Source organism: Crotalus tigris, unplaced genomic scaffold (genome assembly GCF_016545835.1).
Source record: "Crotalus tigris isolate CLP2741 ecotype Arizona unplaced genomic scaffold, ASM1654583v1 scf7180000020588.15403103151:6194809, whole genome shotgun sequence".
Taxonomy (NCBI): Eukaryota; Metazoa; Chordata; class Lepidosauria; order Squamata; family Viperidae; genus Crotalus; species Crotalus tigris.
Window position 1 is genome coordinate 1,100,790 of NW_024098092.1, and position 18,419 is coordinate 1,119,208.

The 18,419-nt window shown below is 44.6% G+C and overlaps 1 protein-coding gene across 1 annotated transcript; it reads left to right on the top strand.

Annotated features, from left to right (window-relative positions):
• The first annotated feature begins 13,796 nt into the window (after positions 1 to 13,796).
• Positions 13,797 to 16,812, top strand: LOC120319245 (somatostatin-2-like). Its single transcript, XM_039367896.1, has 2 exons — positions 13,797 to 13,975; positions 16,460 to 16,812. The coding sequence occupies exons 1-2, from the start codon at positions 13,874 to 13,876 to the stop codon at positions 16,682 to 16,684; spliced, it is 327 nt and encodes a 108-aa protein (XP_039223830.1). The 5' UTR covers positions 13,797 to 13,873; the 3' UTR covers positions 16,685 to 16,812.
• The last annotated feature ends 1,607 nt before the right edge of the window (positions 16,813 to 18,419 follow it).

An 18,419-nucleotide genomic window follows, 5' to 3' on the forward strand; every position in this document is an offset into this window, starting at 1 on the left:
CCGAAATGGTATAGGGTTTCCTGCCTGAGCAGGGGGTTGGACTAGATGACCTCCAAGATCCCTTCCAACTTTTTTAAAATTATTATTATTATTTTGGATCATCGTACAGTCAGCCAGATGTTCAGACTGGATTTGGCATTTTGTCTACCTATCGAGTCCTTACTCAGGACCTGGGATAGGGAGATGTGGATGTTTGATGGTATTACAGATATCGTCGCAGGATGGAAGCAGTTCCTAGTAAGGCTGCCTTTTGCAATTGACTAATAGCAAATTTGTCAATGCCAATGGTGTTCAAGTGGTGCTCCAGTTGTTTTGGGATTGCACCCAAGGAGCCTATTACTATTGGTACTACCCTTGCTTGCTTTTGCCACAGTCTTTCTATTTCTATTTGTAGGTCTTTGTATTTTGTTATCTTCTCCAGTTCTTTCTCGTCTATTCTGCTGTCTCCAGGCACTGCCACGTCCACTATCCAGACTTTTTTTTCTTTCTTATCGACAATTGTTAAGTCTGGGGTGTTATATTGCAGGTGCTTGTCTGTTTGTCTGTTTGAATTCTGAAGTCCCAGAGCAGTTTAATTTTATCCTTTTCTATGACTTTCTCTATTTTATGATCCCACCAGTTTGTGCTTACAGGCAAATGATATTTTTTGCAGATCTTCCAATGCACCATTGTTGCTACTTTGTCATGCCGCTGCTTGTAGTCAGTCTGTGCAATCTTCTTGCAACAGCTTACCAGGTGGTCCACTGTTTCTTCAGCTTCTTTGCATAGGCGGCATTTACTGTCTATTGCTGTCTTCTCAATCTTGACTTTATATGCGTTTGTCCTTAAGGCTTGGCCTTATTATTAATAATAATTTCTATTATTAATAATTATTATTAATAATAATTAATTATTGTTGTTGTTGTTATTGTTGTTATTAACTGGCATTAACCAATGTGCACTCATACAGTTTACAGAATGAAGCAATAAAACCATATAAGGATCCATAAAACCTCACAGGGCTAAATTCATTCCAGGCACTTTAGGTTTACTTTAGCAAAAAAAGAGCAAAGGAGGCTGGAAACTGCAAATCCTAACAGGCTGAGGACAGTTTTCACAAAACATCTTAATTTCCAGGCTCAGCGCCCCAATTTCTTCAATGGAATAATATCTATCTTTGGCCAATAGAATAATAACTATCCTTGGTCTAGAAATAGAAGGAAACTTTGTCAAGATGGTAAAAGCCATCAAAAAAAAAAAATCTTAGTTCTTCTCTTCCAGAAAAATAAAGCTATTTTTTTTTTGCTTTGTTTCAACAAGGACAGTAGGCAATATGTTCATCTGCTTCACATTGCAGTATAAAGATTTGACTTAACTAGAAGGTATATTTTAAAGAGAGAAAATGAGCAGGAAAATGAACGTGAAAGGTATTGAAATTTTAGAAGCCAGTATTGTAAAATTTTAACACCTTCTTTTTTTTTTCTATTACTAGGCTCCAGGCCTTTGGGACAAAGTAAAAGCACTCGCCAAAAAGTTTAAGCTAAAAGCCAGAGCATATGCTCATGACCTCCTTGGAAAACTTGAAAAATCCATAAGCTAAAACAGGAAGAAGATGAAGCAGTAAAATCTACAGACCAGAGTGATGATGGGAAGTAGAATGCTGCCTTTCCCATTACGGCTCTTTTGACGAAGCGGAAACTGCAATGCCAGCCACATCGACCGACACAATTGGGGCATCTTAAACAAGAAAACCAGGAGTCCAGCCTTTTTTGTGATTTTTCTAAAGGAATAAAACAGAATAAAGCATGCTTAGTAGAGTCTTAAAGCATCAATGTCATGTCTTCATTCCTTTTCTTTTTCTTATGTGATTGTTTCTGCTTTTAGGGTAAGGTGTTCAGATTCATTTGGAGGTGGATGGCCTCTTAAATTGTGAAGGGAGGGTGACCCTTACCCTGTGGGTGCCTGAGAAGGACTCAAAACCTGCTTTTGCCATGGGGCCTGGGGGAATCTCATGGAAGGGTGAAGCCCTATTGTGGTATGTTTGCAGTCTCCCCCTGTATGTCTGTGGAGATCCTCAGTCATCCAGGCCATAGTTGTCCCAAATTTGCTTTTTCACAAGGCAACTGGACTTTCTGGGTTGTCTTTGAAGACGTGTCGCTTCTCATCCTAGAAGCGTCTTCAGCTCTGAGCTGAAGAAGCTTCCTGGATGAGCAGAAGAAGCTTCTTGGATGAGAAGTGAAATGTCTTCAAGGAAAAGCAAGAAAGTCCAGTTGCCTCGTGAAAAAAGCACCTTTGGGATTTCTCAATGTAATTTAGTTATTACTGGTAATCCTCGTGTCACTAGGGTAATTAGGTCTGGCCAAGTGAAGTGATGCAATCGAAAACATGAGGTCACGTGACCGCACTGATATGATGGCAGATGAGGCAGTCCCAGCTGACGTTGTTAGGCAAATCCTGTACGGTCGCATCATGCCATGGACATATGATCGCCACTGATGCCGGGTTCCCCGTGCACTCTGTTGGAAACTGGCAGTGAAGGTTAGAGATGGAAGGAAAAGGAGCATTAATCCAGCCATGCCAATACACGCCCCTTGTCATTGGCACTTTCTTTTACAGTGACACCCTGTGAGCAAAGAAACCTTTCAGATGGCATAGAATTAGCCGTCTGCTCAAAAGAGAGGCTAAATCATAAGATGAACAGCTAAGCCAGGTAGGCGTGTTTGGCCTAATGGAGAGAAGGAAAAAGCTTTCACAGGGAAGAGACATCCATTTGTTCTCTATAGCAGCAGAGAGGAGCAATGGAGGAATTTCCAGACAGGAAGAAGGATTCATCAAGGGAATAGCTTGCCTCCTGGCGTTGCGGGGGCTGCATCGTTGAAAGTGTTCAAGAAAAAAATGGACAACCGCTTGTCCAGAATAGCACCAGGACTTCTGTTGTGGGTGGGGAGTCAGAGTAGAAGACCCCCAAGGTCCTGTCCAGGCCTATGACTCTATGGTTGTGTGGCAGATCTGGCAGTTCAGCCAGGTTCCTTCTCCTGCCTCTCTCCAGGGTGCTGAAACGGGCCACCTTCCACAATTAAATCTTGCGTAGCTCCAGAAGGCTCGTACAATGGAGAATCCATCCACCAGCCAATTGCACAATTGCTCTTATGTGACTGGATCCTAATGGTGCTCTAATGTCACAACTCACAGAGGAAGTTTCTCCTTCCGCCCAGTTATTTTCTCTGCATTTGTCCTGTTGTACATAAAGAGACCAAATAGACCAAGCTGGATAAGATTAGGAAAATTGTCCAGAGGATTTCTTTCTTTCTTTGTTGTTTAGTTAAATGTACATTAAGAGGGCGTCAGGGGTCAGCTACATTATTTTATTATCATTACTGACCTCAATGGCATTATTCTACATAGCTCAAAGTGGCGAACGTACTATTTTCTGCACAGGGCCAATTCTCTGAAGAGGAACTAGACCAAGGCAAAGCACGCCGTTTTCAGGCCAAAGGTAGCACTAGAACCCACAATCTCCTGGTTTCTAGGCCAGCACCTTCACACCAAACTGACTCTCATCACAGCTGCATGATGAGAAGACTGAGTTTTGGAACTATAAGGGTGTGTGAGGGTGTTGAATGGACATTGTGACACTTAACATCTCAGGAAGATTGCAAATGGCTTTTCCAGAAGCTGGTCTTTGCATCACCAGTCAGAGAAAGGCCCTTACCCCCAGAGGCTGCACAGCAGTGAAATCACACAGCCTTTCTCTGCTTTAGGCTCAGATTTGAATAGGCTGATGAATGCTTTTCTTTAAAGAGAAACAGTAAAGTCAATTTTAGATCTGTGGCTCATCTTACCGTGGCCTACTCTATCGATGGAGAATCTCCAAACCTGGAGATCTCCAAACTCACATGCCCAATCCAGCTTACCAGTTTCCCACAGGATCACACTCTCCTTGGGCCTGCCTCAAAACACCTTATTTTTCTGATTAATGGGTTGCAAACCTTTGGAATTCATCTGCAAACTTTCTCAAAACGTGCCCTGGGGCTTGAGGACCCTGTGGAAGTGCAGAGCCCAAGAAATGCCTGTATTCTGTACACATACTACTACTACTGCTGCTGCTGCTGTTGATGATGATGATGTTGGAAGGGACCTTGGAGGTCTTCTAGTCCAACCCCCTACTCAGACAGGAAACCCTATTCCATTTCAGAGAAATGGCTGTCCAATCTCTTCTTAAAAACTTCCAGTGTTGGAGCATTCACTGCTTCTGGAGGCAGGTTGTTCCACTGGTTAATTGTTCTCACTGTCAGGAAGTTTCTCCTTAGTTCCAGGTTGCTTCTCTCCTTGATTGCTTTCCATCCGTTGTTTCTTGTCCTGCCTTCAGGCGCTTTGGAAAAGAGTTCAACAAGACCTCAACCCTCGTCCTGACTGTGGAAGCCATATCCAGATATTCCTTTTGTCGTTACTGTTTCTACTCTTCCCCAACTAATCTTCCATCTCTTCCTAGAACACAAAGTGGACCCTTTATGGAGCAGTTCATGGGCTGCAGTTCTCCCAACCGCCCATAAAACAAGCTCAGCAGGTACCCAATTTGTGTTCCTAAATTGCATGGGGTCGAGTCCAGGAACAGGTGGGGGTCGGTCAACAGAGTGTAGTAAAGACTACATAAGGAGCCACTCTCACCCTCTGCACAGCTTCTGCTGTAGCCTGCTTTTTCCACTCACCTGAGTTGATTTCAGCTCTTTTGGTCCACTATGAAGTTACTGCCTCTTCTGCTAGGAGTGGCGCTCCTGGTTCTGATTATGGAAACTGGGGAGACAGAGGGTGGACCCAGAACAGATTCTGATGAAGGAGGTGAAGCTGTTAATGGAAAGAGATTACAGGTAATCCTTAACTTACAACGGTTCAGTTAGTGACCCTTCGAAATGGCAACGTCCCTGTGGTCACATGATCCCAATTCGGACGCTTGGCAATTGACTCCTATTGATGACGGTTGCCATGTCCTGCAGTCACATCAAACCCCTTTTACACTCTTTTGACAAGCCAAGTCAATGGGGAACCCAGGATCCCTTACCCACTCCGTTGCTAATTTAACCACGGCCGTGATTCAATAAATGTGGCAAGAAAAGTCGTAAAGTGAGGCAAAAATCACTTAATGACACACATTCTGGGCTCAGTTGAGGACTGCCAGTATTGTGTCTTCCTTGCGCTCATGGGTCTATTTCTTTCTCTGTTGTGAGCCAGTATTTAAAACCTAAGTTGGTCCTAATGCAGGGCTGGAACAAACCATTCTTTGTATTCCCATCCCATCTTGAAAGATCTGTCTTCATGCCATTTATTCGTTGGCTTGTTAGTTGCACGCTTAGGATTGGTTTTTGTGTCCTTAGATGGGCACAATAGTGATTCATCTCTACACAGACCTTGGTAAAACACACACATTGGTAAAACACCCCATCAAAGGAACCTGCAAGAAACCGTAATCTCACAAACTGGCATTAACCAATGTGCACACATGAAGTTTACAGGACGCAGCAATAAAACCAGAATTTGTAAAAACATATACGGATCCATAAAACCTCACAGGGCTAAATTCATTTCAGGCAGTTTAGCTTTACTTTAGCAAAATAAGAGCAAAGGAAGCTGGAAACTGCAAATCCTAACAGCCTGAGGACAGTTTTCACAAAACAACTTAATTTCCAGGCTGGGGTGCCTCAATTTCTTCAATGGAATAATATCTATCTTTGGCCAATAGAATAATAACTATCCTTGGTCTAGAAATATAAGGAAACTTTGTCAAGATGGTAAAAGCCATCAAAAAAGATCTTAGTTCTTCTCTTCCAGAAAAATAAAGATTTTGTTTTGTTTTTTTTTGCTTTGTTTGAACAAGGACAGTGGGCAATATGTTCATCTGCTTTACATTGCAGTATAATGATTTGACTTAATTAGAGGTATATTTTAAAGAGAGAAATTGAGCAGGAAAGTGAACTTGAAAGGTATTGAAATTTTAGAAGCCAGTACTGTAAAATTTTAACACCTTTTTCCTATTTCTAGATTCGAAGCTTTTGGGAAAAATTAAAAAAACACAGCAAAAAGTATAAGGAAAAAGCCAAAAACTATCTTAAGAAAATGTATAAGGAAAAACTCAAAGACTATCTTACAGACCTCCTTGCAAAGGTTTTGAAGAATCCATGGCCTATAATTGGGAGAAGATGAAGCACTTTAATCTACAGAGTGATGATGGGAAGTAGAATGCTGCCTTTCCCATTATGGCTCTTTTGACGAAGCGGAAACTGCAATGCCAGCCTCATCGACCCACACAATTGGGGCATCTTAAATGAGAAAACCAGGAGTCCAGCCTTTTTTGTGATTTTCTAAAGGAATAAAACAGAATAAAGCATGCTTAGTAGAGTCTTAAAGCATCAATGTCATGTCTTCCTTCCTTTTCTTTTTCTTATGTGATTGTTTCTGCTTTTAGGGTAAGGTGTTCAGATTCATTTGGAGTGGGATGGCCTCTTAAATTGTGAAGGGAGGGTGACCCAATCTTCCTTACAGTGGCCTACTCTACTGATGGAGAATCTCCAAACCTGGAGCTCTCAGAACTCACACGTCCAATCCAACTTGCTAGTTTCCCACAGGATCACACTCTCCTCGGGCCTGCCTCAAAATAGACGACATAAGTTCATAAAAATGTACCTTGAACGTACACACAAGCAGCCTGCATTGTAAAGTTCCAACACTACCTAACTACAAAACTGGGGACCCAGTAGACAATCAGTTGCACTATGACTCCAGACTGGCAGAAAGGAAACCAGCCAGCCGTGAAAGGGGCTTGCATGGAGAGCACTGACTACGTTGATAGGACGGGCATCCCCGTGGCTTAGCAATCAGATTAGGGGGATGGCTTAAGGGGTCTAATTTAGGGGGTTCACACCACACACTGGCTGCAAACTAAGCGCAGATGCTGTGTTTTGACAATAGCCCAACATGCAGTCTGTGCTCCAGGGTCTTGTGGGACCATACTTCTTCCTGTGGGATTCACGGTGAGCCCTTCAATGGAGCCCTTCTTCAGAACACGAAGGACTCAGAGTCAAGGAGAGGGAGATCAATTAGGGGGCTGGGTGTCCCTTCCTTGTCTTGCATCATTATCTTCATTTTTGCCTCTTGTTTGGCTGCTGAGGGCTTCTGGCCTTGCTCAACCTGGCAGGTGATGGCTATGAAAAGGGACGAGGCAGAACCTTCCTCTCTAACCACCCACCCCCTCCTTGAACTACTAAGGGCCTGATTTGGACACACACACCCCTCGTCAGTGAGAAAGCTATGCCCAGGGGCAGCTTGCAGTGTCAGGCCCAGGTGACCTGAAAAAGGGAGCTGACACCAAAGAGAGCAACTCAAAGAAGAGCCTTCGTTTTTGTGCCCGTTTTTTGCTTTCTCCACTGAGTCATAGATGCTTAATAAAGCAAAGCAAGAATTAACAGCCAGTATTTAAACAGGAAGAAGTCATCTGGAACATAATTATGACTAAAAAGCATGGTAATCATTATTTTTTTCTTTCTTTCTGTACCTACTGGACAAATGGGTCCTAAATGAAGAGTTTAAAGAGTGGACCATTGAACACGCGAGAGGTGTGTCCCCCGTCCCCCCCCCCGCCTCATTCCTCATAATTGTTCCCAAATTTCTGGAGCTGTAGCGCTAAGAATGAGGCTTCTGCTTCCATGTTGGCTACGTGACCTTTCACTACGATGAGAGACACCTCAGAGTAGAGATGAGTGCAAGCAAACGAAAATAAATCTTGGGAAAAATCTATTTCTAATCTCATAAACTGGCATTAAACAATCTGCACCCAAATACAGGTGGCAACAGTAAAATCAGAATTTGCAAGAGATATAAGGTTGCCTCAAACCTCACATCACTAAATCTTAGTTGCTCCCTTCCAGAGATAAAGATTTGTTTTTGGTTTTATTTTGACCCAGCAAAGCGGGCGATCTTTTTCCCCCGTTTTGCACTGCAGCAAAGAGATTTGACTTGATCCCTTGCTCGTCGGATTGGGATGATTGCCGGAACATTTCAAAGGGAGACATGTTGCAGGTAGCATCAGTTAAAAGCTTTTTCAAATTTTAGGATTATAAAATGATAATACCTTATTTTTCTGATTAACGGGTTGCAAACCTTTGGAATTCGTCTGCAAACTTTCTCAAAACGTGCCCTGTGGAAGAGCAGAGCCCATGAAATGCCTGTATTCTGTATACATATTACTACTACTACTACTATTACTACTACGATTACTACTACTACTGATGATGATGATGGAAGGGACTTGGAGGTCTTCTAGTCCAACTTCCTGCTCAAGCAGGAGACCCTATACCATTTCAGACAAATGGCTGTCCAGTCTCTTCTTAAAAACTTCCAATGTTGGAGCATTTACCACTTCTGGAGGCAGGTTGTTCCACTGGCTAATTGTTCTAATTGTCAGGAAATTCCTCCTTAACTCCAGGTTGCTTCTCTCCTTGATGAGTTTCCATCCGTTGCTTCTTGTCCTGCCCTCAGGTGCTTTGGAGAATAACTTGACTGCCTCTTCTTTGGGGCAGCCCCTGAGATATTGGAAGACAGCTATCATGTCCCCCCTTGTCCTTCTCTTCGTTAAACTAGAACAGTAGTTCTCAACCTTTCTAATGCCACGACCCCATAATACAGTTCCCCATGTTGTGGTGACCCCCAACCACTTATACATCACCGGGTGCCAGGGGCGTGGCCAAAGAAAAGGGGGAAAAAATGGCGGGCAGCCTTGTTTGGCGACCCCCCTTGAAATGGTTTTTCGACCCCAAATGGGGTCCCGACCCACAGGTGGAGAACCGCTGGACTAGACAGACCCAATTCCAGCAACCGTTCCTTGTACGTTTTAACCTCCAGTCTCCTGATCATCTTTGCTGCTCTTCTCTGTACTCTTTCTAGAGTCTCCGCATCTTTTTTACATCGTGTACATTTTACATTGTGTAAAAAATGTACATTTTTTACAGTTGCACTCTTCTCTCCCGTCTTTCTAGTATTACTGTAAATGTTGCTTAGCCATGATAATTGGGTCTCGCCCTCAGGAAGTGATGCAGTCACAAAGCCGGAGGTCACGTGACTGCTACAACTCACGAGGGCAGATGCGGCACTCCCAGTCGCCATCGTTTAGCAACCCCTGCGCAGTTGCAGGACCCAGTGGTGAGGGGATCACCATTTGTGACCCCATTCTTCTGTTAGATGGGGAATGAGTCAGAGTGGAGGACCAGATGTCTGCGAAGTAGAGTTGGGGGTTCAACAAGACCTCAACCCTCGTCCTGACTGTGGAAGCCATATCCAGATATTCCTTTTGTCGTTACTGTTTCTACTCTTCCCCAACTAATCTTCGATCTCTTCCTAGAACACAATGTGGACCATTTATGGAGCAATTCATGGACTGCAGTTCACCCAACGGTCCATAGAACAAGCTCAGTAGGTACTCAATTTGGGTCGAGTCCAGGAACAGGTGGGGGTCGGTCAACAGAGCGTAGCGAAGACTATATAAGGAGCCACTCTCGCCCTCTGCACAGCTTCTACTGGATCCTGCTTTTTCCACTCAGCTCAGTTGATTCCAGCTCTTTTGGTCCACCATGAAGTTACTTCCTGTCCTGCTAGGAGTGGCGCTCCTGGTTCTGATTATGGAAACTGGGCAGGCAGAGGGTAAATCGAAAAAAAAGTCTAAGGAAAAGTCAAGCATTAAAGGACATTGGAGTAAAGGCGTGGTAGGTAGATGGACTGACAGCATTTGCTGTTCCTTGAGTTTATGGGTCTATTTCTTTCTCTGGTGCAAGCCTGTATTTAAAACCTAAGTTGATCATAATGCAAAACTGCAACAAACAGTTGTCTGAATTTCCACCCCATGTTTGAACGGTCTCTCTTCAAATTCCTCTTGGTTGGTTGGTTGTTTCTTTATTGCATGCTGTGAATTGACTTCTTTGGCAGGCACAGTAGGGATTAATCTCTGCACAGACCTTTCTAACACACTGGTAAAGTGCCCTGTTGAAGGAAACCCATAATCTCATACACTTGGCATTAAAAGAGCCCACCCAAAAGTATCTGGGGGAAAAAGCTACCTGGGATCTCATAAACCGGCATTAAACAATGTGCATTCAAAGACATGGTACGGCAAGCAATTTGGAAAACATGGTGATCCATAAAACCTCACAGTTCTAATTTAATTCCGAGCACTTCAGGTTCGCTTTAGCAAAAAGAGGAAAGGAGGTTCAGAAGCAGAAATCTTACCAGGCTGTGGATATTTTTCATGGGAGAACTTCTTTTCCAGGCTTGGCCCCTCAACATTTTCAGTGGAATAATAACCTCCGTGGCCATCTCCTGCCTAGAAATACAAGGAATTTTTGTCAGGATGGTCAAGGACATCCATAAACCTTAGTTCCTTTTTATTTGAGAAGCTTTTGTTTTTGTTTTATTTTAAACAAGTAAAGCCGGTCTTTCTTTCACCTGTTTTCCACTGCAGTAAAGAGACTTGACTTAATCACAGGCTCATCTGCCTGAGATAATTGTCAGAATATTTCAAACAGAGACATGTGGCAAGAAATTTAACTTGAAAGGTTTTAGGAGAGACTATTTGTAAAGTGGAAACACCTCTTTTTTCCTGTTAACAGATTAAAGCAACTTGGAAATCATTTAAAAAGGTTATGAAAAAGCCTTTGATTGAAGTGACGGCGGAACCAAAAAAAGATGAAGCAGAAAAATCTACAGACCAGAGTGATGATTGGAACTGGAATGCTGCCTTTCCCAGTTACGACTCTTCTGACAAAGCGGAAATTGAAATGCCAGCCTCATTGACCCACAAAATTGGGGCATCTTAAACAAGGAAACCAGGAGTCCAGCCTTTTTTGTGATTTTTCTAAAGGAATAAAACAGAATAAAGCATGCTTAGTAGAGTCTTAAAGCATCGATGTCATGTCTTCATTCCTTTTCTTTTTCTTATGTGATTGTTTCTGCTTTTAGGGTAAGGTGTTCAGATTCATTTGGAGGTGGATGGCCTCTTAAATTGTGAAGGGAGGGTGACCCTTACCCTGTGGGTGCCTGAGAAGAACTCAAAACCTGCTTTTGCCATGGGGCCTGGGGGAATCTCGTGGAAGGGTGAAGCCCTATTGTGTGTATGTTTGCAGTCTCCCCCTGTATGTCTGTGGAGATCCTCAGTCATCCAGGCCATAGTTGTCCCAAATTTGCTTTTTCACAAGGCAACTGGACTTTCTGGGTTGTCTTTGAAGACGTGTCGCTTCTCATCCTAGAAGCCTCTTCAGCATGTTTGGCCTAAATGGAGAGAAGGCACCAGCGGAGACACGATAGCCGGCTTTCATTATTTGAAAAAGCCGGGAAGGGAAGAGGCATCCATTTGTTCTCCATCGCAGCAGAGGGCAGTGGAGGAAGTGGACAGGGTGAAGGATTAATCAAGGGAACAGTTCGCCTCCTGACGTTGTGGGTGTTGAAAGAAAAAAAGTGGACATCTGAGAGTTGGACTAGAAGACCTCCAAGGTCCCTTCCAGGCCTATGACTCTATGGTTGTATGAAAATCTGGCAGTTCAGCCAGGTTCCTTCTCCTGCCTCTCTCCAGGGTGCTGAAAAAAGGGCCACCTTCCGCAACTGAATCTTGCATAGCACCAGAAGGCTCTTACAATGGAGAATCCATCCACCAGCCAATTGCACAATTGCTGTTATGTGACTGGATCGTGATTGTGCTCTAACGTTGCAACATTTCCTCACAGTTTCTCCTTCCGCCCAGTAATTTTCTCTGCCTTTCTCCAGTTCTACAGAAAGAGACCAAAACTGCAGAAAAACACAAGCAGCGTAAGACTAGGAAACCTGTCCAAAGGTCTTCTTTCTCTTGTTTAGTTAAATGTACGTTAAGAGGGTGTCAGAGGTCAGCTACATTATTTTATTATCGTCATTGATTGGAATGGCATTATTATTTTATATAATCCCAGGTGGTGAGCATAGCTAATGCTGCTGCCTCCTATTTTGCCCACAATAACCACAACTCTTTCAGTAGTTCCAAGAAGGCTCCACATACATTTGCACCACTCAGGTGACCCTGAGGACACAGACAAACCTCCAAGTGGCCTCAACGACTCTCTCAAAGGATGCAAATGACCAGCTGTCTGCAAGGAGCATAAATCCTTCTGTTCCCCACCATCCGGTCAGAACTGAAGAAGCTTCTTGGATGTGAAGTGACACATCTCCAAAGAAAAAGAAGGACGTCCAGTTGTCTCCTGAAAAAGCATCTTTGGGACAGCCACAACCTGGATGATTCTCCGTAGACATTTAGCTTTTTACTTTCTACAGAGATATCTTACATAAGTTCCCTTCCTGGGCGTTCAGTTATTGGCTATTTCTAATTTTTATCCAGCAATTCAAACGGATGGGGCTCTTTAAAACTGCCGTTTAGCAGCCAATCCAATTTTCCTTGGTATGTTCTTTCAAGGAACATCGCAGCTCTGGGCTCAGCTTTGCAGCTTACGTTGTATTCTGAACCGCTTTTATAAGGCAAAGGGAGACGGTGTTCTAAAAAATCTCACCAGCCCAAGGAAACCACAAACAGTAAGCTTGTTCACCAAACAAGACAGGTGGATAAAGTTGCTAAATGTCAGCCGTAGATTAACCAACTAAAAACTTTAACCGAGGGAGGGGAGAAAAAGAGAATGGATGCTGTTTTGAAGGCGCAGGGTGAACACTTTCTATTCTATCGTTCTGATCAATGGTTACGGCCCCTGACCAGATTTTATACAGTTCCCTGTCAGCAATTCACTCTTGGATAAAACTAGCCTCTCTCACGAGTCATGCAAGAGGAAGAAAACGGCAAATGATTCCACAAATTCTGGTCTCTTGGGGTAGAAATCAGCCCCGCCAGGAGGAAAAAGTCTTCCTTGATCCTAAAGAGTCTCTTTGGTTTTGCATGTTTTACTTTAAACCACGTTCTTTCTGAACACACAGGATTGTGCATCGTGTAAACGCCCTGAGTATTTTTATCTCTGCTTTCGCTTCTGCTTCTGGAGGAGGAAAGGGGGGAGAAAATCTACAAAACTCAGCCTTTTGTCCAAGAAAAAAAAGTATAGAACAGTGGTTCTCAACCTTTTTAATGCCTCGACCCCCAACCGGTCGTAAGTCGAGGACTACTCAACCGGTCGTAAGTCGAGGACTACTCAACAGGTGCAGCAGCACCGTTTGCAGAATGGGGCTTTTGGTGGGCTCAGCAGGGCAGAGACAGCCTGGACGATTCCTATGGGCTTTTGAAAGCCAATAGAATTAGACTCTATTCAAGAGAGTCTATTCTATTGGCTTTCCAAAACCAATAGAATAAAAGGGAGTAGCACAGCTAAGGAAAAGGGGGAAAAAAATGGACTGCGTTGTTTGGCGACCCCCGTGAAATGGTCGTTCGACCCCAAATGGGGTCCTGACCCACAGGTTGAGAACCACTGGTATAGAAGAACGCAAGGTGCCTGGCTGCCTTTACACAACTGTTTCTTTACACAGCTCTGGAACTTTTTTTTTCTCGATTTCCAGATGTAAGAATGTAAAGGGGGGGGGAAGTCTGTCTAATTTCAATCAACATCACCCAGTGGAATGATCTCCCCCCCCCTCATTTCTGCTGTTATGTCATAAGTATCCCCTGGGGTTGGACCTACATCTGGAGCATTGCCGATTCTCATTCCTCAAACAGCTGATGCTGCCACTTCTCTCCAACCTCATTGGTTTAGGAGAAGGTTTTTCCCGGCTCCTGTCAACTGGCACAACTCAGAGAGGTTTTTATAAAAGGAGATGCCGCATCCAGGCAGAATACACTGAAGCGGGTTTGCCTCTCACCGCTTCTCTCTGGCAAAAGCTTTGCCGAAATCTATCCGTCATGCCGACGGTGGGCAGGTTTGTGGCGGTGCTTCTGCTGACCTGGAGTATGAGCTCAGCTGCCCTGCCAGGAGAAGAAAACTTTTCTGCACAGACCAGCAGGGTGAGTTTGGAAACAAACAAACAAACAAAAAAATGACATTCTTTCAGTCTCTTAGGAAGAGGAGGATTTTAAGGAAAAGGGCTTTAAAAGAAGAAGAATGAAATAGTCCGTGCTTCTGGCTGGTGGGACGTCAGTGCATGAAAAAGGTTTTCTCGTAATGAGGGGTGTGCGTTAGGTGGTCCCTGCGAAGAAATCAGAGACAAAGCAAGCAGGTATTGGCGAGGGGGGGGGGAAGAATAACTGATCAGAAAGAAGAGAGCCTTATTCTAAGCTTTTAGTTTAAATCTTGCCTTGGGGATTGGAAAAAAAGAAGGAAGAGTAATAGAATTTTAAAGAATAACGACGCCAGCTTTTCTGAGTTCCCTCAAAAGCCAGTCCGTGTGTCCTCTCGCCACAGAAGAAAAGGGGGAAGAGATAACACACACACACACACAGAGTCTGAAAAGAATCGCAGAATCCTTGCCTCATTAGGCTATCCCCAAGACAAAAGCAGGCTAGGACAGATTATTTTCTAAATAACCTTTCTTGCATCTTTAGTGGTGTTCCAAATCCATTTGAGAGCCATAAATTGTTGGTGCTTTGGTTAGGAATGGACTTTATCTACATGTTAGGGGGTTGCCAGCTGCTTATAGAAAATTTAAATCCAGGCACTTCCAGCTGGAAGGAGCAGGAGCAGGGAAGGGAGGAATCCTCCCTACGCAGAGTCTGAAAGCGTAGAATTAGCTGCTTTCTTATATTCTGATTTACCATGGACAGCCCCGTGTCACAGCGACCACTGCAGATGGCTCTTAAAAGTATTGGAAGGACACCTTTTCAAAAGATGTCTTTTGATCTAGTAGATCCCGCCCCGTTTGAACCCAGATATTCCAAGACAACTGGGAGGAGATTCAGTTGTCTGATCCCCACCAGCCTTGGAAGCTGGGAGGGACAAATGGCCACGGGATAACTCGCCACAGGAGAAGCGTTGCACTAATGTCGAAGAAACGGTGGAATAGAATCATTAAAGAAAGGATGCGAAAGGAGGGACAAAACGAAACGTGAACGACCAGAAACGAAAATGTGTTTTTCGTCATTTTAAATCATTGCATTCTGGAATTGTCCCATAGCCAGTTGTCCCAGGGTGAGTTGACCATGGCAAGTTGGCCGTGGTGTGTTGTCCCCATCCAGGGAGAGAGGAGCATAAAACCTCAGATAGACCTGTTGCGTCGGGAAACGTGAACTCAAGCCCGACTTCTGGGGAGAAGCCAGCTGGAAACAGAATGAGGCTGGCTTGCAAATGGGGTTGCTGCTTCAGGGAGGCTTTTTCAGTTTTTCTCTCTCTGGCCCAGGGGTCTGCAACCTCGATAACTGGCTGAGGAATTCTGGGAGCTGAAGTCCACAAGTCTTAAAGTTATCGAGGTTGCAGACCCCTGCTCTAGCCTACGGCCCTGGGTTCAAACCAGATCCAGTCGTGTTTAGCTTTTCAGTCCGTGTTCAGACAATGAAAAGGACTCCTTTGGGAGGAGAAACAAATGCCACAGAGGTGTTATTTCTACGGCGTTCTCCTTATACAAGTAGTCCTCAACTTACAACCGTTCATTTAATGGCTGCTCGAAGTTACGACACTGAAAAAGTGACTTATGGCCGTTTCGCTCACTTAACGATCATTGCAGCACCCCCATGGTTTCACGGTCAAAGTTCAGACATTTGGCAATTGACTCATATTTATGACGGTTGCGGTGCTCCGGGTTCTGATGAGCAAAGTCAATGGGGGGGCAGCCCAATTCACTTAACAACCGTGTGACTAACTTAGCCATTGCAGTTGTTTCACCGCAGAAAAAGTTCGTAAAGTGGGGCAAAACTCAGCGATCAAAATTTCGGGCTCAACTGTGGCCGTTAAGTCAAGGACTGCCTGGATCAAGAGGAAGGGGTTTGTCTTCCAGATCTGAAATTGGATGTGGTTATCGTGATCTCTATGTGAATTCCCCCGGTTTTTTTTTCTCCCCCTGCCCTTTAAAGGACAACCCCTTTCCTACAAGGATGAAAGCATATAAGGAACGGCTGCTGGAATTGGGTCTGTCTAGTTTAACGAAGAGAAGGACGAGGGGGGACAGGATAGCAGTGTTCCAGTATCTCAGGAGCTGCCCCAAAGAAGAGGGAGTCAAGCTCTTCTCCAAAGCCCCTGAAGGCAGGACAAGAAGCAGCGGATGGAAACTAATCCAGGAGAGAAGCAACCTAGAACTAAGGAGTAACTTCCTGACAGTTAGAACAATTAACCAGTGGAACAACCTGCCTCCAGAAGTGGTGAATGCTCCATCACTGAAGGTTTTTAAGAAAAGACTGGACAGCCATCTGTCTGAAATGGTGTAGGGTTTCCTGCCTGAGCAGGGGGCTTGTACTAGATGACCTCCAAGGTCCCTTTCAACTGTATTATTATTATTATTATTATTAACAGCCCCTTCTCTGTTTTTCTCTCCCTCTCTCCTGCCTCCTTCGCGACTCTAGGAGCAATCCAAAGCTCAAAAAATTCTCGCTTGGAAAATGCTAGCAGGGCTGCTGAACGGAGTAGATGTCAATCGTGACGCTGCGGCTTTTCCCAACTTCGAGGACCCTCTGGAAAGAAAACTGCCGGACGAGCCCTGGATGCTGGGGCAGACGCCGCACCTCGGCCCGCGGGATCGCAAAGCTCCGTGTAAAAACTTCTTTTGGAAAACCTTCACTGCCTGCTAACACATCATCTGCAGCCTTTCTGGCTTCTGTTGGGTATGTTTGCCAATGGGCCAGAAAAGAAGAAGAAGAAGAAAAATAAAAATAAATCATGGCCTGTAGTTGCTCCTGTCCATCCAGAAGAGTCTTGATCTGCGGACAGGGTGGGTGGGGTGGGGGTGGGCTTCCTCATCCCATTTTTGCCACCTAAGTAAAGTCCACGCATCTTTGCAAATCGGACAGAAGGATTAAAGGCAAAGGACGGGTTCAGTTGCTGCTGAATGCTTCCCACACGCCCCTGGGTCTTGTTAAAGTGTGGCCGGCTTTCTTTGTCTCTTTCGTTCGCTTTTCTTTCTTTTCCTCATCAAAGCACAAACTCCGACTTTCGTGATGATTTAACTGACAAAATAAAGCATGGCCTGAAGATGTTGGTTATTTTCTGGTCTCTCTCTCTGTCTGTCTCTCTCTCTCTTTCAAAAAACAGGGGGAGGGCAGCTCCTGATTTTAATCACAGGAAAAAAACTTCAGGGAAATGTCAAATGCCAAGAAAAGTGGATGTCCGAGGCGACGGATATGGCTAGAGCTCCAGGCAGGTAATATGGTGTCTCACAATTCATTCTAATTCAGTGGTTCTCAACCTGTGGGTCGGGACCCCATTTGGGGTCGAACGACCATTTCACAGGGATCGCCAAACAACGCAGTCCGCCATTCCCCCCCCCCCTTTTCCTTAGCTGTGCTACTCTCTTTTATTCTATTGGCTTTTGAAAGCCAATAGAATAGACTCTCTTGAATAGAGTCTAATTCCGTTGGCTTTCCAAAGCCAATAGGAATTGTCCAGGCTGTCTCTGCCCTGCTGAGCCCGCCAAAAGTCCCATTCTGCAAACGGTGTTGCACCAGTTGAGTAGTCCTCGACTTACGACCGGTTGAGTAGTCCTCCATTTACGACCGGTTGGGGCTCACGGCATTAAAAAGGTTGAGAACCACTGATTTAGACTTACATACCGCTTCGCAGTGCTTTACTAGCCCTCTCCAAGCAGTTTACAGAGTCAGCAAATTGCCCCCCCCCCGACAATCTGGGTCCTTGTTTTACCGACTTGGGAAAGACGGAAGGCTGAGTCGACCTCGAGCTGGTGAGGATTGAACTCCTGGAGTGAGGAGTGAGCTGGATTAGCCTGCAGGGCTGCATTCTAACTACTGCACCACCACGACTCCTTAATCCCCCTTAAAGCCCTCTTGAGACTGGGGGATGCATGGGGAAACAAGTTGATGATAGAACTACTAAGCACTCTGTGGTTGCCACAGCTAAGGTGTAGATAGCACTTCCTCTGAGCCAGAATAATGGAGGTTTGAGGATCAAGTCAATGTCAAAGGAAGCGAGGTTACGCCTACTTAGCTTTGCTCAAAATCTGATTGATTTCTGGAGCAATGTTTGGGGTGAAAAGGAAGCACCAATGCTCCAATCAATGCCTGAGTTATGGGGCCAGCCCTTCCCTTGGGCACATTTGCTAGCAAGGCACCGTCCTGTTCCAAATCTCAAAGTGATCATTCCACCCACCAAGAAAACTTTTTTTTCCAATTAGTTCCCTCAAGCTGCATCCTCCCAAAGTCATCTTTTGCCCTGAGCAGTCAATATGATGGCTAATATTCCACAGCGTTACCTCCAATTCTCTGCCGGTGACAAATGAGCGACAGACCATTTTTCCTTCGGTTAACCTTCGGCAGGATGTTAGATGCCACTTCTGTTAAGAAACAAAACAAA